The sequence below is a fragment of the Sapajus apella genome, unplaced genomic scaffold (genome assembly GCF_009761245.1).
Source record: "Sapajus apella isolate SASKATOON/1434 unplaced genomic scaffold, GSC_monkey_1.0 scaffold38, whole genome shotgun sequence".
Taxonomy (NCBI): Eukaryota; Metazoa; Chordata; class Mammalia; order Primates; family Cebidae; genus Sapajus; species Sapajus apella.
Window position 1 is genome coordinate 1,532,096 of NW_022436978.1, and position 17,964 is coordinate 1,550,059.

A 17,964-nucleotide genomic window follows, 5' to 3' on the forward strand; every position below is an offset into this window, starting at 1 on the left:
TTTCCTTCGTTTTTTCCTTCTTCCTTGCTTCCTTTCTTCCATCCCTCCCTCCCTGTCTTCCTTCTTTCCTCCCTTCCCTTCTCCTCCCTCTTTCCCTCCCTCCTTCACTCTTTCTCTTTCTTCCCTCCTTCCTTTCTTCCTTCCTTTCCTTCTCTTTCTTTTTCTTCCTTCCTTCCCTCCCTCACTCCTTCCTTCCTTCCTCCTTCCTTTCTTTCTTCCTTCCTTTCCTTCTCTCTCTTTCATTCTTTCCTTCTCCTTCCTTTTTTCTTTCTTCCTTCCTTCCTTCCTCCCTTCTCTTTCCCTTCCTTCTCTTCCTCTTCCCTCCCCTCTCTTACCTTTCCCTCCATTCTCTTCCCTTTCCCTCCCTCCCTCTTCTTTCTTTCTTTTCTTTCTTTCTTTCCTTTCTTTCTCTCCTTCCTTCCCTTCCTCCCTCCTTCCCTCCTTCCTTCCCTTCTCTATTTCTTTCTTTTTCCTTCCTTTTTTTCTTCCTCCTTCTTCCTTCCATTCCTTTTCTTTCTTTTCTGTTCTTTCATGGTGAAAGGGTCTTTCTCTGTCACCCAGGCTGGAGTGTAGTGGCATGATCATAGCTCACTGTAACCTTGAACTCCTAGGCTCAAGTGATCCTCCCTCCTCAGCCTCCAGAGTAGCTAGGACTACAGGCATGTACCACCATGCTTGGCTAATTAAAAAAACCTTTTTTTTGTAGAGATAATGTATTGCTGTGTTTCCCAGGCTTGTTTCAAATTCCTGGTCTCAAGTAATCCTCCTGCCTCAGCCTTCCAAAGTGTTGGAGTTGCAAGCATGAGCCACCATGCTCAGCCTCTGTTCATTTTTCTGCATTGAATTTTTGTTTTTGTTTCTTCATATTGTAAAATCCCTAATGATTTATCTTCAAGTTTACTGATCCAAATCAAATCTACTGTTGAGGCCATCTCATGAATTTTTCATTTTCGTTATTGTACTTCTTCACTTGGTTCCATCTGGTTCTTTTAAATATTCTCTACTTGATAAGTCACCGTTATTATACCTCCCTTTAATTTTTAAACACGCTTTTCTTTAGTCCTTTGAAGATACTTAAAACAGTCATTTAGAAGTCTTTGTAAACTATGCCTAACATAGGGGGCCCTTCAAAGATAATTTCTATTACTTTCTTTTTTTCTACTGTAAAGTGACCAAACTTTCTTGTTTCTTTGTGTGTCCTGTAATTTTTCCGTTTCAAAGAAGACATCTTATATAATATATTATAGTGAATCCAGACACAGGTTCCCACCCTTTCCTGACTCCCCAGCCTGTTTTGTTATTTGTTTGGTCATCTGTTTGTTATGTAACTTGGGTGCGATAATTATGTGAAGTCATTTTCCCTCTCAATTTTTATGCATCGCTTATTTGATGGTGGTTGAAGGGAAGCTTCTTTAGTCAATTTTACTTCCACTGTTTACCACTGGATATGTGTGTGGCTGGGAGACTGCCTTCACATTTTAGATAATTTACTATTTCCCTCATGTTCAGCCAGAGAGGCAGAGGTTGCAGCAGTGAGCCAAGATTGTACCACTGCACTCCAGCCTAGGCAACAGACAGAGACCCTGTCTGAAAAAAAAAAAAAAAAAAAAGATGATGTGCATAAAATATCACTACAGCTCACCATTAACAAAAGATTTGCAATTGATTTTGACAAAAGAGAATACTGATTTGAACCTCAATAAGTAAAATGTTATACTCCTCTCAAAACAATTTTTTTATTCTCATTGGTAGATATGAATTACCAAATATTGTATGCAATTACTATTATGGCTATAATTTTGTGGGAAAATTATCTTGTTGCTATATAAAAACCTACATAATATCCTCAGTTTTGCCTCGGTCTGCAAATCCTAAAATGTTTGCTATCTGGCCCTTTGCAAAAACTTTTGTTGACCTGTGAACCAGAGTCTGCAGATACATCCATCATAATGTTATCAACCCCCTGTGTGATAGTTCCAAAATCCATGTCATAGGTGAGTCTGGTTTTGTTGATTGATTTGTCTCTTGATAGTGCGTTATTTTTTGTTTCATTATGTGTCTCATAATTTTTGGTTGAAAGCTAAAGCTTTATTGTGAAGGCTAGTGGAGACTTAGGTAAACACTACGTCCAGAAGTGGAGATGCCTTTTCTTTAGAGAGGAGCATTGAGACAACTGTGTCAGGTTTTGTTGTTAGTATGGCTACTCTCAAAAAGCACATAATTCAAATTTTTCTTCTTTTTTTTTTTTTTTGAGACGGAGTTTCGCTCTTGTCACCCAGGCTGGAGTGCAATGGCGCGATCTCGGCTCACTGCAACCTCGGCCTCCTGGGTTCAAGCAATTCTCCTGCCTCAGCCTCCTGAGTAGCTGGGATTACAGGCACGCGCCACCACGCCCAGCTAATGTTTTGTATTTTTAGTAGAGACGGGGTTTCACCATGTTGACCAGGATGGTCTCGATCTCTTGACCTTGTGATCCACCCACCTCGGCCTCCCAAAGTGCTGGGATTACAGGCGTGAGCCACCGTGCCCGGCCTCAAATTTTTCTAGTATTATTTTTTGCTTAGAGTGGTGGCTGGTTTGTTGGAGAGTTTTTCTCAGTAGCTGTTCAAATTGCAGCTATTGGTTTTCTCTTTGTGCCTATGCCTAAGAGAGGATATCTCTCTGTGCTTTTACCCTCACTCTTCCAGCAGTAGACTGCTGTTACTTGTTACTGGACACTTGCTATTGTGGTAATGAGGGGCTTTCTTTATTGTTCTGGCTCAGCCTCACTCTTAGGCAGGTGCTATGTTCCTGGCTCTTAGTCATGGGGCCTTCTAAGTGACCTTGCCCCTCTCCCAGAATAGATAATCTTTAAAGATTTGGAGCAGGACAGTTTCCTGCTCCTCCCCAAGAAATAGAGGGTATTTTATGTTATCTTCACCCAGCTATAATAGGCATTTACCTGTGCCCTGGAAGTGACATTTTTATGCCCCCTTTCCACCCCTGGTTGTATAGGGCTGGTGTAGTGTGTGTGTGTGTGCGTGTGTGTGTGTGTGTGGTAGTGGTAGTGGTGGTGTCAGGGTTGCTGGGAAACAGAGGATCCAGGCCAGACATCATGCCTTTCCTACAGTGGCTTTTGCTCACCTCCCCAAAGACTGCACGGTGAGCAAGGCTTTCTTTGGTCTCTTGCCCTTCCTCTCATCTTTCTCTTGAAGACCTGATGGAAGTTTGTGGAGAATGGCCTGTGAGTAGATGCAAATTTGCTTTGTGTTTGAAGCTCCCAGAAATTCTGAAGTATTACTGTAGGCCACACTGCCTTTCACAGTTCATTAAAAGATAACAGGCTACCACAATAGATGTTATTGTGGAAATGAAAAATATAAGGACTGTGGAGAGAACTGGTTACTTATTACTGAATTGAAAATTTTAAAGAAGGCAAATGGCAATCTTGAGTTTTAGTTTCTTAGATTGAAAGCTTCTATGATTTCCTGAAATAATTTCATATTCCTTGTCACTGTAGGATTGATGTAGTTGAAAATAAAATGTAGTATCTCATCTTTTGGGTTGCCTAATTTCAACATAAATGGAATTAACAGCTTCATTATAATACTTACATAAACGTCAGGGCATTGATTGGGAAAGAATGAGATCATGAAAATTTAAATGAGGCACATTTGGATAGATTTAGGACACCTGACCCCCAGCCACATTGAACCTCCCTTGCTAACAGATGCAGTGCCTCCTCTGACTTGACAAGGGTGATCCTCTCTACTTCAGAGCTACTGTATTGATTTCAACTGAGATAAGGGCATGCCAGTTCTATACCTACCTCTAGCAGGTCTAGAAGTCTACTGCCTCTAGACCTGTACCACCCCAACAAATATTCACTGCCTCTAGACCTAATAAGTACAGTCAGATCCTAGCATGCTCTAGGACAGATACAAAGGATAACCCAGTGGGAGACTTTCATGGGAAAGAACCTGGGAGATATGTATAGGATTGGATTCCTCAGACTCTTTTTTTTTTTTTTTTTTCATTTTTTTTTTCTTTTTCTTTGGATTCTTCAGACTCTTGATTAGAGAGGATTGGGTCCAAATTTAGCAGGAGTACATTTGCCAGAAATTCTGAATTCAGTTTGCTGGTGTCTGTCTGCAGATACCAAACAGGCAGGTGAAAGTGACTCTACATTAGGCTTTTCCAACCTGTAGCCCGTGGGCCACATACAGCCCAGGATGGCTTCGAATGTGGCCCAGCAAAAATTCATAAACTTTTTTAAAACATTACAAAATTTTTTTGTGATTTTTTTTTTTTTTAAAGCTCATCAGCTATCATGAGTGTTAACGTGTTTTGTGTGTGGCCCAAGACAATTCTTCTTCCAGCGTGGTCCAGGGAAGCCAAAAGATTGGACACCCCTGCTTTACACGTTTGTTTATGTTTATTTTTGGGACAGAGTCCTGCTCTGTAACCAAGGCTGCAGTGCAGTGGTGTGATCGTGGCTCACTGCAGACTGGAACCCCTGGGCTTAAGGTGTCCTCCTACCTCAGCCTCCCAAGTAGCTAGGACTACAGACACAGGCACCAGGTCAACTGATCTTTTTATTTTTTGTAGGGACAGGGTTTCTCCATGTTGCCCAGGCTGGACATGAGCTCATGACACATGAGCTCAAGCAATTCTCCCTCCTTGGCCTCTCAAAGTGCTGGGATTACAGGTGTGAGCCACCGCACCTGGTTGCTACTTGGTTGTTTTAAACCTGAACTCAGTGGTGGCCCACACTTGGCTACCAAGTGTGATATGTCAGAAATTCCTTGTTCAATGTAGAGAGAGAGTTAGGGAAAGGGGAATATTGGGATGGATTCATGATGTATGACCTGCTCGGCCACTCCTCTGATCTCCAAAAGGGCCTTAGAAAATACCCCTTTCACCAAGACTTAGAACAATAAATTGGTGAGGAGAGCACTGGCATCCTTGCAAAACACTGTCATGGTTGTCCATTTTCAGCCAGGAAAAAGTGGAACATACAGCAATTCAACAGTTGTAATTGTGGTTTTCCCTCCAACTTCAACAAAGATGAAGCCAGGGGAGGCACAGGCTTGGTAGTAGCTCTTGGGCAGCAGACAAAAGGATGAGCTACCAGAATAGACACAATAGACATCAGGGACACATAGCTAATAAGAGTGGATTGACCTGCGGTTGTCTGGTGGTGGCCATTTAAAAGATGTCCCTGCGACTGAAACAGAAGAGCAGCCCACTCCTCTGTCTAGCCTGCTTAGAGCCTTCCTACCCTGTAAAGTCCTCCTACCCCAGTATCTAGGTCTGGTGAATGAAGCCCTGATTTGAGGACACGTTATGGAGAATGAGGGCTCCTCGATGAATTCCCACAAGGCCCATCCTGACCAGCTCCTGACCAGGTACCAAGCGTGGAAGGGCAGGGGCAGCATCGCACCTGCCTCCTAAGTGCCGACCCTAAAGCGGGAGGTCTCCATCAAGGGCAGTTTCCTCAGAAGTACCCTAACCCCTTGGTCCTAGGCAGGGTTTTGGCTGGACAAAGTCTGGAATAAGGATCTGAATGAAACTGCGAGGGCGACATTTCCCATTCAGACAAGGAATCTGGCAGGGCCAGGGTCGGCCATGTGGGCTCCGAAGCCCTGGCCCCGCCCCCTCGTTCCTCGCGGGAGCCCCTGGTTCCCGCCCACCCCATCGAGCGGGGACGCTAGCCGTTGAGAGAGAGGCAGCGGGTACCCATGAAATGTGCTCTGGCGGCAGCTCCCTGGGCCTCCTGGCCTGGCTCCTGCTTCTTCAGCTCTGGCCTGGGGAGGACTGGGCGGGCAGGGCGGCGCCACTCCTCTCCCCTCTCCTCTCCCAGGACAGCCGCCAGAACCCGGAAGCGACCCAGACCCCAAGACCGCCGGCGCGCCCCCCACCCAATCTGTTTGCGTCCTTCCCAGGTGACTCACGGCGTGGGAGGCCCGGAGGCGCGGGTTGGGGCGCCACCTGGGAGCCTGCTGTCCGTGGCTCGTCCCTCCGGGAATCTGAAGCGTGGCTCCGGAGCCCCAGGGGACATGACCTCCTTCCTGGGTGTCATCGGGGCACCCGGGGGTCAAGGCCTGTGTCTTTGAGGAAGTTCTTCATCCTACACTGTCCTCACCCCAGTGTGTGGCCGAAACCTCCTGAGAATCGTGGGAGGAGAGAACGCGGAGGAAGGGAAGTGGCCCTGGCAGGTGAGCGTGAGGATCGGCCGCAGGCACATCTGCGGCGGCACCCTGGTCACCAACACGTGGGTGCTGACGGCAGCTCACTGCATTTTAAGGTGAGGCGCGGCACGTGGGGCTGGAGGTCTTCTGGGGTCAGGCCGGACCCCTCAAGCACCCAATGAGTTCCATTGCCCTGGCAGTTTGGCGACAATTAAACAAAACTCACAGTGAAGCCGGAGTGGGGGCTCTGCATTGGTAGTCTTGCTACTAGGCATGTCTAAGAGGGGCAGGCAAACCAAGGTTGAGAGTGATCAAGGAAGAGTTTTTGGTGATGGAGATGGGGTGGTAGGGAGAGTGGCCAGGGACATTGGGACTAGTTTGAGAAACATTGGAGATGTATGGAAAAGGCACAAAGGATGCTTCCCAGGGCCTCTCTTAGGGGCATGTCCTCTTTCCCACAGCCACAGACGTTTCCAGTACAGTGTCAAGATGGGAGATCGGAGTATCTATAATGAAAACACAAGTGTGGTGGTCCCTGTGCAAAGAATTTTTGTCCACCCTAACTACTCAGCAGCTCCAACCGTTAAAAATGACGTTGCCCTTCTCCGGCTCCAACATCTTGTGAATTTTACCGCGAACATCCAGCCTGTCTGCATCCCTCGGGAGAATTTCCGTGTGGAAGCTAGGACCAGGTGCTGGGTGACCGGATGGGGCAACACAAAAGAAGGCGGTGAGACTTCCAGGCAGGAAGCAAAATTGGGGCAGAGAGGAGGCACCCTTATCCCTGGAGTAGACATGAAGGCTGCAGAGAGGGGCAGGGAGGCAGACTGCCTGGTGGGTGGAAGGTGTCGAGGGGCAAGCAGTTTAGCAGCAGTCAGGGCCATGGATTCTGGTTGGCTTGGGTGACACCAGAAACTGGGTTGAGTTCTTTTGTTGCAACACAAGTATTTGGTGGCAGCCATTTAGGAAGTCTGCTGTCCTGAGAAATGGAGTTGCTCAGCCAGGAGAACAAGAAACACATGGGCAAAGTCTCCTGTGGATTTGTGGGGCACTATGCTCGACTGATTAGGGGGGATTTTTAGGTTCCCTGGAAGAGCCAGATGCTCTAAAGTTCTCCCCAGGAACAGCTCAGGGGGTGATGAGCTGTCTGCCAGTCAAAGCTGCTCCTCATTGGAAGCACCTGCCTTGGTAGGTAGGGCATTTCCTGTTCCTGGGGATGTAGAGAGAGCCTGGAGACTCCTGTTGGGGCTTGGCCCTCCTATCCCAGGGGAGAGGCTGGATTTGGTACTTCCAGGGCACTTTTTGCTTGAGAGTCTGTGATCCTGCTCTAGACAGTAAAGATGCTTTATTGATGCACAGGACACACTCTCACTATTACTACTGATACTTGGAGTGACAGATAACTTGGTTGTCGTTTCTCAGGCTGGCAATGCATTGCCCTTCCTTCTCCTGAAATATTCTTCCTGTTCCTGTCTTCGTTTTATTTCTTACATCTGCCTCTCCCCATGTCAACTTTGGGCCTCCTGTGTCAAATGAGGATAATTCTCACTGCCCTGCCTTTTTCCAGAGGGATGCTAGGTGCTTGGGAGCCTATTGCCCACTTGTGCAGATCCATACACTGATGATCTTTGTTAGGAGAGAAATCTCCGACAGAAATTCTCCAGGAGGTAGACCAATACATCCTGCGCCATGAGGAATGTAATAAGCAAATGCAGAGGCTCATGTCATCTACTAAAGATGTAATAATAAAAGGGATGGTCTGTGGCTATAAAGGACCAGGAAAGGATTCTTGTCAGGTAAGTTCATGGGTCCTTTCCCCAGCCCCAGATGGCAGAGCCTGGGTTATTTGCTGCTTCCTCTATTCATGCCTAGTTGAGTTAAGGATATTCATAGAGGGAAACCTGCCGTGGTTGCCCTAACTTGGCCTGGCCTGTTCTTTCAAAAGGGAGCAGCACTGCCTGGGGGCATTGCTGGCGTGTGGGAAAGCTGAGGTGGGTAATACTAATAACATATGCTGTACTAATTGAGGTGCTCCTATGTGGCACTCACCATGCCAATGGGGACATTAACCCTCATTATCTCAGTTAACCCACAGCACAACCCTGCAACATAAACATCACACCCTTGTACGAATGTGGAAGGTGAGATCCAAGGACATTATTTCAGGATCCTCATATGAGTACCAACACCCAGACCCATGCTCTTCCCTCTTCACCGAGCTGCCTTTCTGAGGAGGGGGCATTTGAGTTGGGTCTTAGAGGCTGAGTATTTGGATTTCTTAGAAAGAGGAAAACAGCATTGTAGGGAGAGGGAATAGCACGTATATATTCCCTCGAGGTCTGAGGGAACTTCTCATGTTAAGGGACACTTTACACATTTGGAGCAATGAGGTAGCAAATGTGGCTGAGAAGTGGGTTGGAGTCAGAGTATGTGTGGCTTGGAGTGCTATGCCAAGTTTATAGATTTTGCTCTGGCAGGACTTGGGAGGGAGGCTTGATGAGCATAATTAGATTTGCCTTTTAGATACATGACTCCCTGAGCTGTGTGGTGCATAGACTGAGGTCTAGTTTTTTTTTTTTTTTTTTTTTTTTTTTGAGACAGAGTCTCACTGTCACCCAGGCTAGAGTACAGTGGTGTGATCTCGGCTCACCGCAACCTCTGCCTCCCAGGTTCAAGCAATTCTCCTGCCTCAGCCTCCCGATTAGCTGGGACTATAGGTGCCCGCCACCAGGTCCAGCTCATTTTTTGGATTTGTTAGTGGAGACGGAGTTTCACCATGTTAGCCAAGATGATCTCGATCTCCTGACCTCATGATCTGCCCTCCTTGGCCTCCTCTAGTCTTGTTTTCATCAGCTAGGCCGTGATAAATTGAGTCTTGAGTGATGCTGGGGCAGGGAGGCAGGTGGAGGTGTTTTTGAGGCTGACCCGTCAGTTCTCGTTGACTGACTGCATGTGGGGCTGGGGGTGAGAGAGAGGCTCAGGAGGACCCTGTTTTTCTGATTGAGGCAGTTGGTCAGCAGAGGCGGTCTGGGAAAGGACATGCAGACTTCTGCTTGAGTTGGAGGGTGTGGGGCTGTCTGAGTGGAACTGAAAGTGTGGAGTGAACTAGCTATGTAGGTTAGGAGTTGTAGAGAAACTTCAGGCTAAATATAAGGATTTAGGGGACTGCCATGCAGAGGTGATATTCAAGACGTTTAACAACCGCTATGGTTTGGAAAATGAGCAGTCATTTTCTCAGAGCATATTAAAAATTTTCCCTTAACTTTTTAGTTCCCATGTTCACATATTCAGTTGTCCTATTCACAAACACCTGGGCGGTGGGGCCTTTGAGGTGCCAGGGGATGCCCTATGTGTGCCTGTCTCCCCCGCACCCTGTAGTACAGTCTGCTCTGACATAGAGCCTTTTCAATTTCTGAAGTTTGTTTCTTTTTCTTTCTCCAGGGAGATTCTGGGGGTCCCTTGGTCTGTGAATATAATGACACATGGGTCCAGGTAGGGATTGTGAGCTGGGGCATTGGCTGTGGTCGCCAAGGGGTGCCTGGAGTTTATACAGAAATTGGCGTCTACAGTAAGTGGCTGATTACAGTGGTGAATCAGGCTACCTGTTTGTATCCAGCAGTGTTCCTCAGCTTACTCCTGCATCTGGTGCTGCCTCTGGGCATCCCGGTGGCCCTGTGATCACCCCAGCCCACTCCCCTTTTGTTTCTGAGTCTCATACTAGGCCTCTCCTCCAACCTCCCACTCCTTCTCGATATCCTTTCTGCAAATCCCAGTTGGAATCCACAGGCCCTCTGGAGATCCACACAATAGAGCATAGTGGGGAGACTGGGGCCTGGAAAGTGTCCCTGCCTGGTGCCCTGGTCACCTGCCTCAGCTGTGCCTGCACCAGGGCTGTGCTCTGCCTGGTGGGAAGGAAGGATGAACCAATTCCAGCTAGAGGACCAGCCGCCCTGCCAGGGGGCCACGGTGACTCTTCAATACCTGGGGGAACGTCTATCAAGGAAGAGACATCATCAACCCTTGAAGCAAGCGTTAGACATGGTTCTGGTTTTAGGACTCCCACCTGAGCCTTTGTGAAACCAACCAGCTGGGCAATTGCTCAGAGAGAGTGAAGGAGGCATTTCCAGGTCCCTGCAGAGGTGTGAGGCCTGGGACTTCCACTCTGGCTCAGTTGTCTGGGGCTGGGAGAAGTTCCCCTGCAGCCCGGTGTGGGTCCATCTGTGAGTAGACAGCCTCTGCCACACCAGCTCTCTTGGGGCAACCCATTCTTGTTATCCCCTTCCTCAGTGCCCTAGTGGCTGCTTTCAGGTTGTGTTGAGACAGTTATGGAGTGTGGAGTTTTCAGAAATCAACTGAATAAATGTTTGGAGAATCCTGTGTTCTGCATGTCTACTGGCCTGGGTGTTGGGGACGCTGAAGAGAACTTACGTCACATTAAGCTTAGGAAGATGCTGATGATTCTTTTTAAACTAAAGAGTGAGAGAGGAAGTCTCTGCCTACGCAGTTGTGAGTTGGATGAATGATTTTAGACAGTTGGGTTTTGCTGCCTGTGCTCTCCATGGCCATCAGCATTTCCACATGGAGTTTTGTAGCCGAGTTTGCTAGTTGTTGCATCTGGGAAGGAGGAAGTGAGAGAGACGAAACAAGAGAGGGGTCAGGGCACTACATTTCAAACTGTAACCTCCATTTGCTGCCTATTTCTGTCCCTCTTTCTCCAAGCTTTGAGCACCAGATCACTTTAATCAGGCTGTATGGAAAGCAGAGGGCTGAGGGTTAGGGAGATGTTGGGTTGGGGTAATTAATAATTCTGGCTCATTTCCCTCACTACCCTATGGTCCCAGGGTCTTTCTCTGGTATGATGCAGAGCACACTACTGCTTCCAGTTTCCCTCTTTGTTTATGAAACTTTGAAGTTGCCTCCTCCTTTTAGGAGAGGCACCAACACCAGCTTGGCTGTAGAGACCCCAACCCAGACGGTACCCAAGGTGTTAAGAAGCAGACACCTAGATAGAACAGCAAAGTGGGACTATCCGGGGGCCAACAGCCTTCTGAGCTGAGAGCCTCAGGGGGCTGACAGCATTCTGGTCTGAGGGCCTTGAGCAGAATCTGACCCATATATTTATTCTCTCTGAACAGGTGATTATTATGAACAAACAGGTATTCTGTGTTTTCTCATAGAACCAAGGTAAACTAGGTAGGCAGCTGGTGCCTGCTTACCACTGATCAAGGACAAACTAGAAAGTATTCTCCACGAGGGAGCCACAGGGGCAGGGTCACATATTCCATGCTTAAAGAATTGTTTTAACTGGTGTATGAAATGCATATACAGTACTGTTTTGCTTCTCTAGAATGCCCCAAGTAGTTTTCCACTTGAGGTGGGGGCGGGCTAGGTTTTCCTTGCCACTGTTCTTACCAAACAATATAGTCTATTGTATACTCAGCATTTCTCAACAATCATACACTCAACATTTCTCAACAATCATACACTCAGCATTTCTCAACAGAGAGGATTAGTGTGTTTTGCATATGGGAAGAAGGTGCATGTGAATATTTACGTGAATAAAGATTGGTAGAGGCTGGACAGTGGCTCACACCTGCAATCCCAGCACTTTGGGTGGCTGAGGAAGGCAGATTGCTTGAGCCCAGGAGTTTGCTGCCTCTAGAATTTTTCTGCAGTCTCCTGGATATGGTGCCATCCCTATTAGAATCAAGAGGGGTCCAGCATGACATCTTATGCCAATACAACCCTCTCTTAATTACCATACCTTTACAGTAAGTCTTGAAATCCAATAACTATCTGCCTTAGTTAATTCTAGGTTCTATATGGATGAATCTCAAAAATGATGTTTGGAAAAAATATGTGGAGGATAAGAAGCCAGACACAAAAGAGCATTGGCTGCATGGCTCCATTTACATGGCGTTCAATAACATGCAAATCTAATCTGCTAGTAATCAGAACAGTGGTTATCCACCAATCTCTACCCTTTTTTTTTTGAAACAGAGTCTGACTCTGTTGCCCAGACTGGAGTGCAGCAGCATGATCTCAGCTCGCTATACCCTTGACCATGCAGGCTCAAGCAATCTTCCCACCTCAGCCCCCCATGTAGCTGGGACTACAGGGATGCACCAATATGCCCAGCTAATTTTTGTACTTTTAGTGGAGATGGGCTTTCACCATGTTGTCCGGGCTGGTCTCAAACTCCTGAATACAGATGTGGTAAACATTTCATTAATTTTTTAATAAAATTTGATTATAATGTATTAATTGGTAGAGTCCTCATGACTTAAACACTTCCCATTAGGCCCATCTCCAAATACTTTTGCTTTGGGGATAAAGTTTCCAACATATAAACTTTGGGGAACACAGTGAAACCATAGTAAGGGGTAAGGTGGATCCTGGCTAATCTGACCTAACAGGATTCTTGCTTAAGATAGGCCAGAGTGATCAGACATCACCTGGGAGATGGGAGAGCATGAGGAATCTGATCAGATAATGAGGATAATCAGATATCAAGAATGGGAATTCTGGCAAAATGGACTTAGCAGAGTTCTTTTGCTAAAAGTAGATTTTACAAGGAAGTGCACAGACAGACCTAGGAGAAAGTTTAGAAGACTGATTCAAGTTTGGCCAGGCAAATAACTTTTGTCACCACTCAAAATCTTATATATGAATGTTTATTGCATCTGTATTTATAATAGCCAGGATCTGGAAACAATCCAAATGTCAACAGTTGAGTGATAAACAATGAAATAGTACTCAGCAATAAAAAGAAGAAAGTTTTGTCAATTTAAAAATAAATAAAAAGTGAATAACATTTAAAAAATGAGAAAAAGAATAAAGATAAACTATGAATATACACAATGACATGGATGAAATTTAAAAAAGCATTATGTTGAGTGAAAGAAATCAGAATCCATCAATTTAGATTGCAAGCAGTCTTCCAAGTTAGCCGAACAATTGAGGACTTTCCTATTGCTGGTTAGGGACTGTCCCTCATCACACGTTTGTCCTTTATGACTTCTTTGGTGCAAGTGCTATGTCTTCACTTAATGACCTTTAAGGTTCCTCCTGTAGGTCAACAGCATGAGCTTTAAAAGCTAGCTTTACTGGCTGGGCGTGGTGGCTCACACCTGTAACCCCAGCACTTTGGGAAGCCGAGGTGGGCAGACCACCAGGTCAGGAGATCAAGACATGATGAAACATGGTGAAACCCCATCTCTACTAAAAATACAAAAAATTTAGCTGGGCATGGTGGTGGGTGCCTGTAATCCCAGCTACTTGAGAGGGTGAGGCAGGAGTATTGCTTGAACCCAGGAAGCAGAGGTTGCAGTGAGCTGAGATTGTGCCACTGCACTCCAGCCTGGCCGACAGAGCGAGACTCCGTCTAAAAAAAAAGCTAGCTTTACCTTTCACACATATTACTTTCCTGCAGGTCACCAGTTGCAAAACAGAAATTTCTGACGACTGAGGACTTGGGTCTGAGTACCCAGAGGAGTAATGAAAAGGAAAGAACAAAGATTCCCAAGTTCCCCAACTTCTTTTTTTCCTTACATTTCTATGTGATTGCCTTATCTAAGAAAGTCAGGTGTCTCACAGCAAGGGGTATGGGAAGAGAAAGGAGTACCCAAAGAGATTCTGAGATCAACTTCATCACCAGATATATTAGAAACTTATCAAAATCTGGCCAACTCTTGACTTTGCTTAGGCATTTTGTTTTAAACAAAAAGAGTGATGTGGAAATTTCAGATCAAGAGATCTAGAAATCTCTAGATAATATTCTATTATCTATGTTTTAAAAGACACAAAGTGATATTGTAGGGTCATTAAGGAATATCCAGTAAAGAACTTGCCTTCTCACTATAAACAATTAGAAAACTAGACAGAATAAAATAAATAACTTCAGATATCAGGATGATAGGCAGTATAGGACTGTGATCCTAGAGAGAAGGAAAACAAGTAAAGTGAGTTCTATAATTATATTGGCCTCCTTTGTGGAGGCAATTTTCAGATGGCACAGAGGGAAACCAAAACAGAACACTGATGTCATTAAGAGAAGGAGACAGAGATTGGAGTTCAGGAAGGCTGGGTATCTGTAGTTTGCAGATCAGAATACTGTACAGCAGAGGTTGGCAGACTATGACTGTGGACCAGTTCAAGACATAGTCTTTTTTTGTACAGGCCTAAGATAAGAATGATTTATATATTCTTAAAAGATTTGTTTTTTAAAAAAGAATATAGCAGAGACTATGTGTGGTCTAGAAAGCCTCAAATATTTACTATCTAGCTATATAGAGAGAAGTTTGTCAAACCCTGCTATATAGGATGAAGATATGCAGAGAAAGTTCCAGAAATCTGCAGAGCACTCCCTTTTAGTCTTTGGCTGAATGTTAATTTGCACATCAATAGGGTAAATTTTGAGGTGACTATGCAAAGAACAAATGCCAGGGAGCCATGAGCTGAGCAATTCTCAGAACTCACACAGTACTGGGAGACATTCAAGTTTCATCCAACTAGAGGGGAGGGATCTCACTGAATACTTGGGTGGTCAGTAGAGATCCTACAAGATTCATACCTTAATATCAAGGGTAAGGTAGCTGATATGGTTTGGCTCTGTGTTCTCACCTTGAATTGTAATCCCATGTGTCTATGGAGGAACCTGGTAAGGGGGTGGTTTCCCCCATGCTGTTCTCATGATGGTGAATGAGTTCTCATGAGATTTGATGGTTTAAATGTATTTGGCAGTTCCCCACTTGCTTGCTGTCTCTTCTGCCACCATGTAAGCCATGCCTTGCTTCCACTTTGCCTCCCACAATTATGTTTCCTGAGGCCTCCCCAGCAATGTGAAACTGTGAGTCAATTAAACCTCTTTTGTTTGTAAATTACCCAGTCTCAGGTAGTTATTTTTTGCAGTTTGAAAATTGACTAATACATAGAATTGGTACTGGCAGAGTAGAATACTGCTATAAAGATAACCTGAAAATGTGGAAGCGACTTTGGAACTGGGTAATGCATAGAGGTTGGAACAGTTTGGAGGGCTCGGAATAAGACAGGAAAATGTGGGAAAGTTTGGAACTTCCCAGAGACTTGTTGAATATTTTGACCAAAATGTTGACAGTGATATGGACAGTGAAGTCCTGGCCGAAGTAGTCTCAGATGGAGATGAGGAACTTCTTGGGAACTGAAGCAAAGGTCACTCTTGCTATGCTTTAGGAAAGAGACTGGTGGCATTTTGTCCCAGCCCTAGAGATCTCTGGAACTTTGAACCTGAGAGAGATGATTTAGGGTATCTGGTGGAAGAAATATCTAAGCAAGAAAGCATTCAAGAGGTGACCTGGCTTTTTCTAAAAGTGTAGAGTCAATCATATGCATTCATAGAGAGATGATCTGAAATTGGAACTTATGTTTAAAAGGGAAGCAGAACATAAAAGTTTGGAAAACTTGCAGCCTGACCATGCAGTAGAAAAGAAAAATCCATTTTCTGGGGAGAAGTTCAAGCCAGCTGCAGAAATTCACATAAGTAATGAGGAGCCAAATGGTAATAGCCAAGATAATGGGGAAAATGTCTCCAGGGCATGTCAGAGATCTTCATGGTAGCGCCTCCCATCACAGGCCCAGAGGCCTAGGAGGGAAAAATGGTTTTGTGGGCCAGGCCCAGGACCCTGCCACTCTGTGCAGCCATGAGACACGGTGTCCTGTGTCCTAGCTGCTGAAGCTCCAGCCATGGCTAAAATGGGCCAAGGTACAGCTCAGGCCATTGCTTCGGAGAGTAAATGTCCCAAGACTTTGCAGCTTTCACGTGTGCTGGGCCTGTGGGTGTGCAAAAACAAGAGTTGGGGTTTGAGAACCTCCACTTGGATTTCAGAAGATGTATGGAAATGCTTGGCTGTCTAGGCAGAAGTCTGCTGCAGTGGCAGAGCCCTCATGGTGAATCTCTTCTATGACAGTGCAAAAGGGAAATGTGGGGTTGGAGCCCCCACACAGAGTCCCCACTGGGGCATTGCCTAGTGGAGCTGTGAGAAGAGGGCCACTGTCCTCCAGACCCCAGAATGGTAGATCCACTGGCAGTTTGTACCACGTGCCTGGAAAAGCACAGGCACTTAATGCCAGCCCATGAAAGCAGCTGTGGGGGGTTGTGCCCTGCAGGTCCACATGGGTGGAGCTGCCCAAGGCTGTGGGAGCCCACTCTTTGCATCAGTGTGCCCTGGATGTGAGACATGAGTCAAAAGACATTATTTTGGAGCTTTAAAATGTAAAGACTGCCCTGTTGGGTTTCAGACTTTCATGGGGCCTGTAGGCCTTTCGTTTTGGCCAATTTACCCCATTTGGAATGGGAACATTCACTCAATGCCTGTACGCACATTTTATCTAGAAAGCAACTAACTTGTTTTTGACTTTACAGGCTCATAGATGAAAGGTACTTGCCTTGTCTCAGATGAGACTTTGGACTTGGACTTTTTCAATTAATGCTGGAATGAGTTCAGAACTTGGGGAACTGTTGGGAAGGCATGATTTTTTTTTTATTATTTAAATTTTTTTTTTTTTTGAGACACAGTTTCACTCTTTTGCCTAGGCTGGAGTGCAGAGTCATGATCTCAGCTCACTGCAAGCGCTGCCTCCTGCATTCAGGTGATTCTCATGTCTCAGCCTCTCAAGTAGCTGGGATTACAGGTGTGTACCACCATGCCCAGCTAATTTTTGTATTTTTAGTACAGATGGGGTTTTGCCATGTTGGATAGGCTGGTCTCAAACTCCTGGTCTCAAGTACTCCATCCACTTCAGCCTCCCAAAGTGTTGGGATTACAGGTGTGAGCCACTGCACCTGGCCTGTGATTGGTTTTTAAATGTTGAACAGAAATGATACCGATGGAAATTTGTATCTGTACAAAGAAATGAAGTGGGCCAAAAATGATAGTTTTGTTAATAAATATTAAAGACTTAAAATTCTAAAATTTCTTTCTTTTTTATTTGTTTTTGAGATAGTCTTGCTCTGTTGCTCAGGCTGGAGTGCAGTAGCACAATTTTGGCTCACTGCAGCCTCGACCTCCCCAGGCTCAGGTGATCCTCCCCCCTCAGCCTCCCACATAGCTGGAACTACAGGCACACACCACCGTGCCCATCTAATTTGTTTTAAAATTTCTTTAAAAATTACATCAAATGTGAAGTGGTATACTATGTATTAGTCCGTTTTCATGCTGCTGTTAAAGACATACTTGAGACCGGGCAGTTTACAAAAGAAAGAGGTTTAATTAGACTTACAGTTTCACGTGGCTGGTGAAGCCTCACAATCATGGCAGAAGGCAAGGAAGAACAATTCACATCTTACGTGGATGGCAGCAGGCAAAGAGAGAGCTTGTGCAAAGAAACTCATTTTTTTAAACCATCAGATCTCGTGAGACCCATTCACTATCATGAGAACAGCACAGGAAAGACCCACCCAATGATTCAGTTATCTCCCCCTGCGTCTCTCTCACAACATGTGGGAATTATGGAAGCTACAAGATGAGATTTGGGTGGGGACATAGAGCCAAACCATATCAATATTTGAAGGTAAGTTGTAATAATTTAAAGACATATTGAAAACACTTAAGCAACCACTAAAAAATAATATATGTATATTATTTTATGTATTCCATTTAATCTATGTGTATTCCATTTAATCTATGTATATTCCATTTTGAAGGTAAGTTGTAATAATTTAAAGACATATTGAAAACACTCAAGCAACCACTAAAAAATAAATATGTAAATATGTGTATTATTTTATGTATTCCATTTAATCTTCTAAACTGCCAAT

The 17,964-nt window shown here is 45.2% G+C and overlaps 1 protein-coding gene across 1 annotated transcript; it reads left to right on the top strand.

Moving 5' to 3' along the window:
• Positions 1-5,725: 5,725 nt before the first annotated feature.
• Positions 5,726-10,196, top strand: LOC116564712 (putative serine protease 42). Its single transcript, XM_032297987.1, has 5 exons — positions 5,726-5,936; positions 6,130-6,286; positions 6,638-6,900; positions 7,809-7,966; positions 9,612-10,196. The coding sequence occupies exons 1-5, from the start codon at positions 5,726-5,728 to the stop codon at positions 9,846-9,848; spliced, it is 1,026 nt and encodes a 341-aa protein (XP_032153878.1). The 3' UTR covers positions 9,849-10,196.
• The last annotated feature ends 7,768 nt before the right edge of the window (positions 10,197-17,964 follow it).

Bases quoted from the DNA above. Each gene is read 5' to 3' on its own strand.
- LOC116564712 (XM_032297987.1), top strand. From the start codon at position 5,726: ATGTGCTCTGGCGGCAGCTCCCTGGGCCTCCTGGCCTGGCTCCTGCTT. The intron at 6,287-6,637 runs GTGAGGCGCGGC...CCACAGCCACAG, and splicing joins GCAGCTCACTGCATTTTAAG to ACGTTTCCAGTACAGTGTCA. The intron at 7,967-9,611 runs GTAAGTTCATGG...TTCTTTCTCCAG, and splicing joins CAGGAAAGGATTCTTGTCAG to GGAGATTCTGGGGGTCCCTT.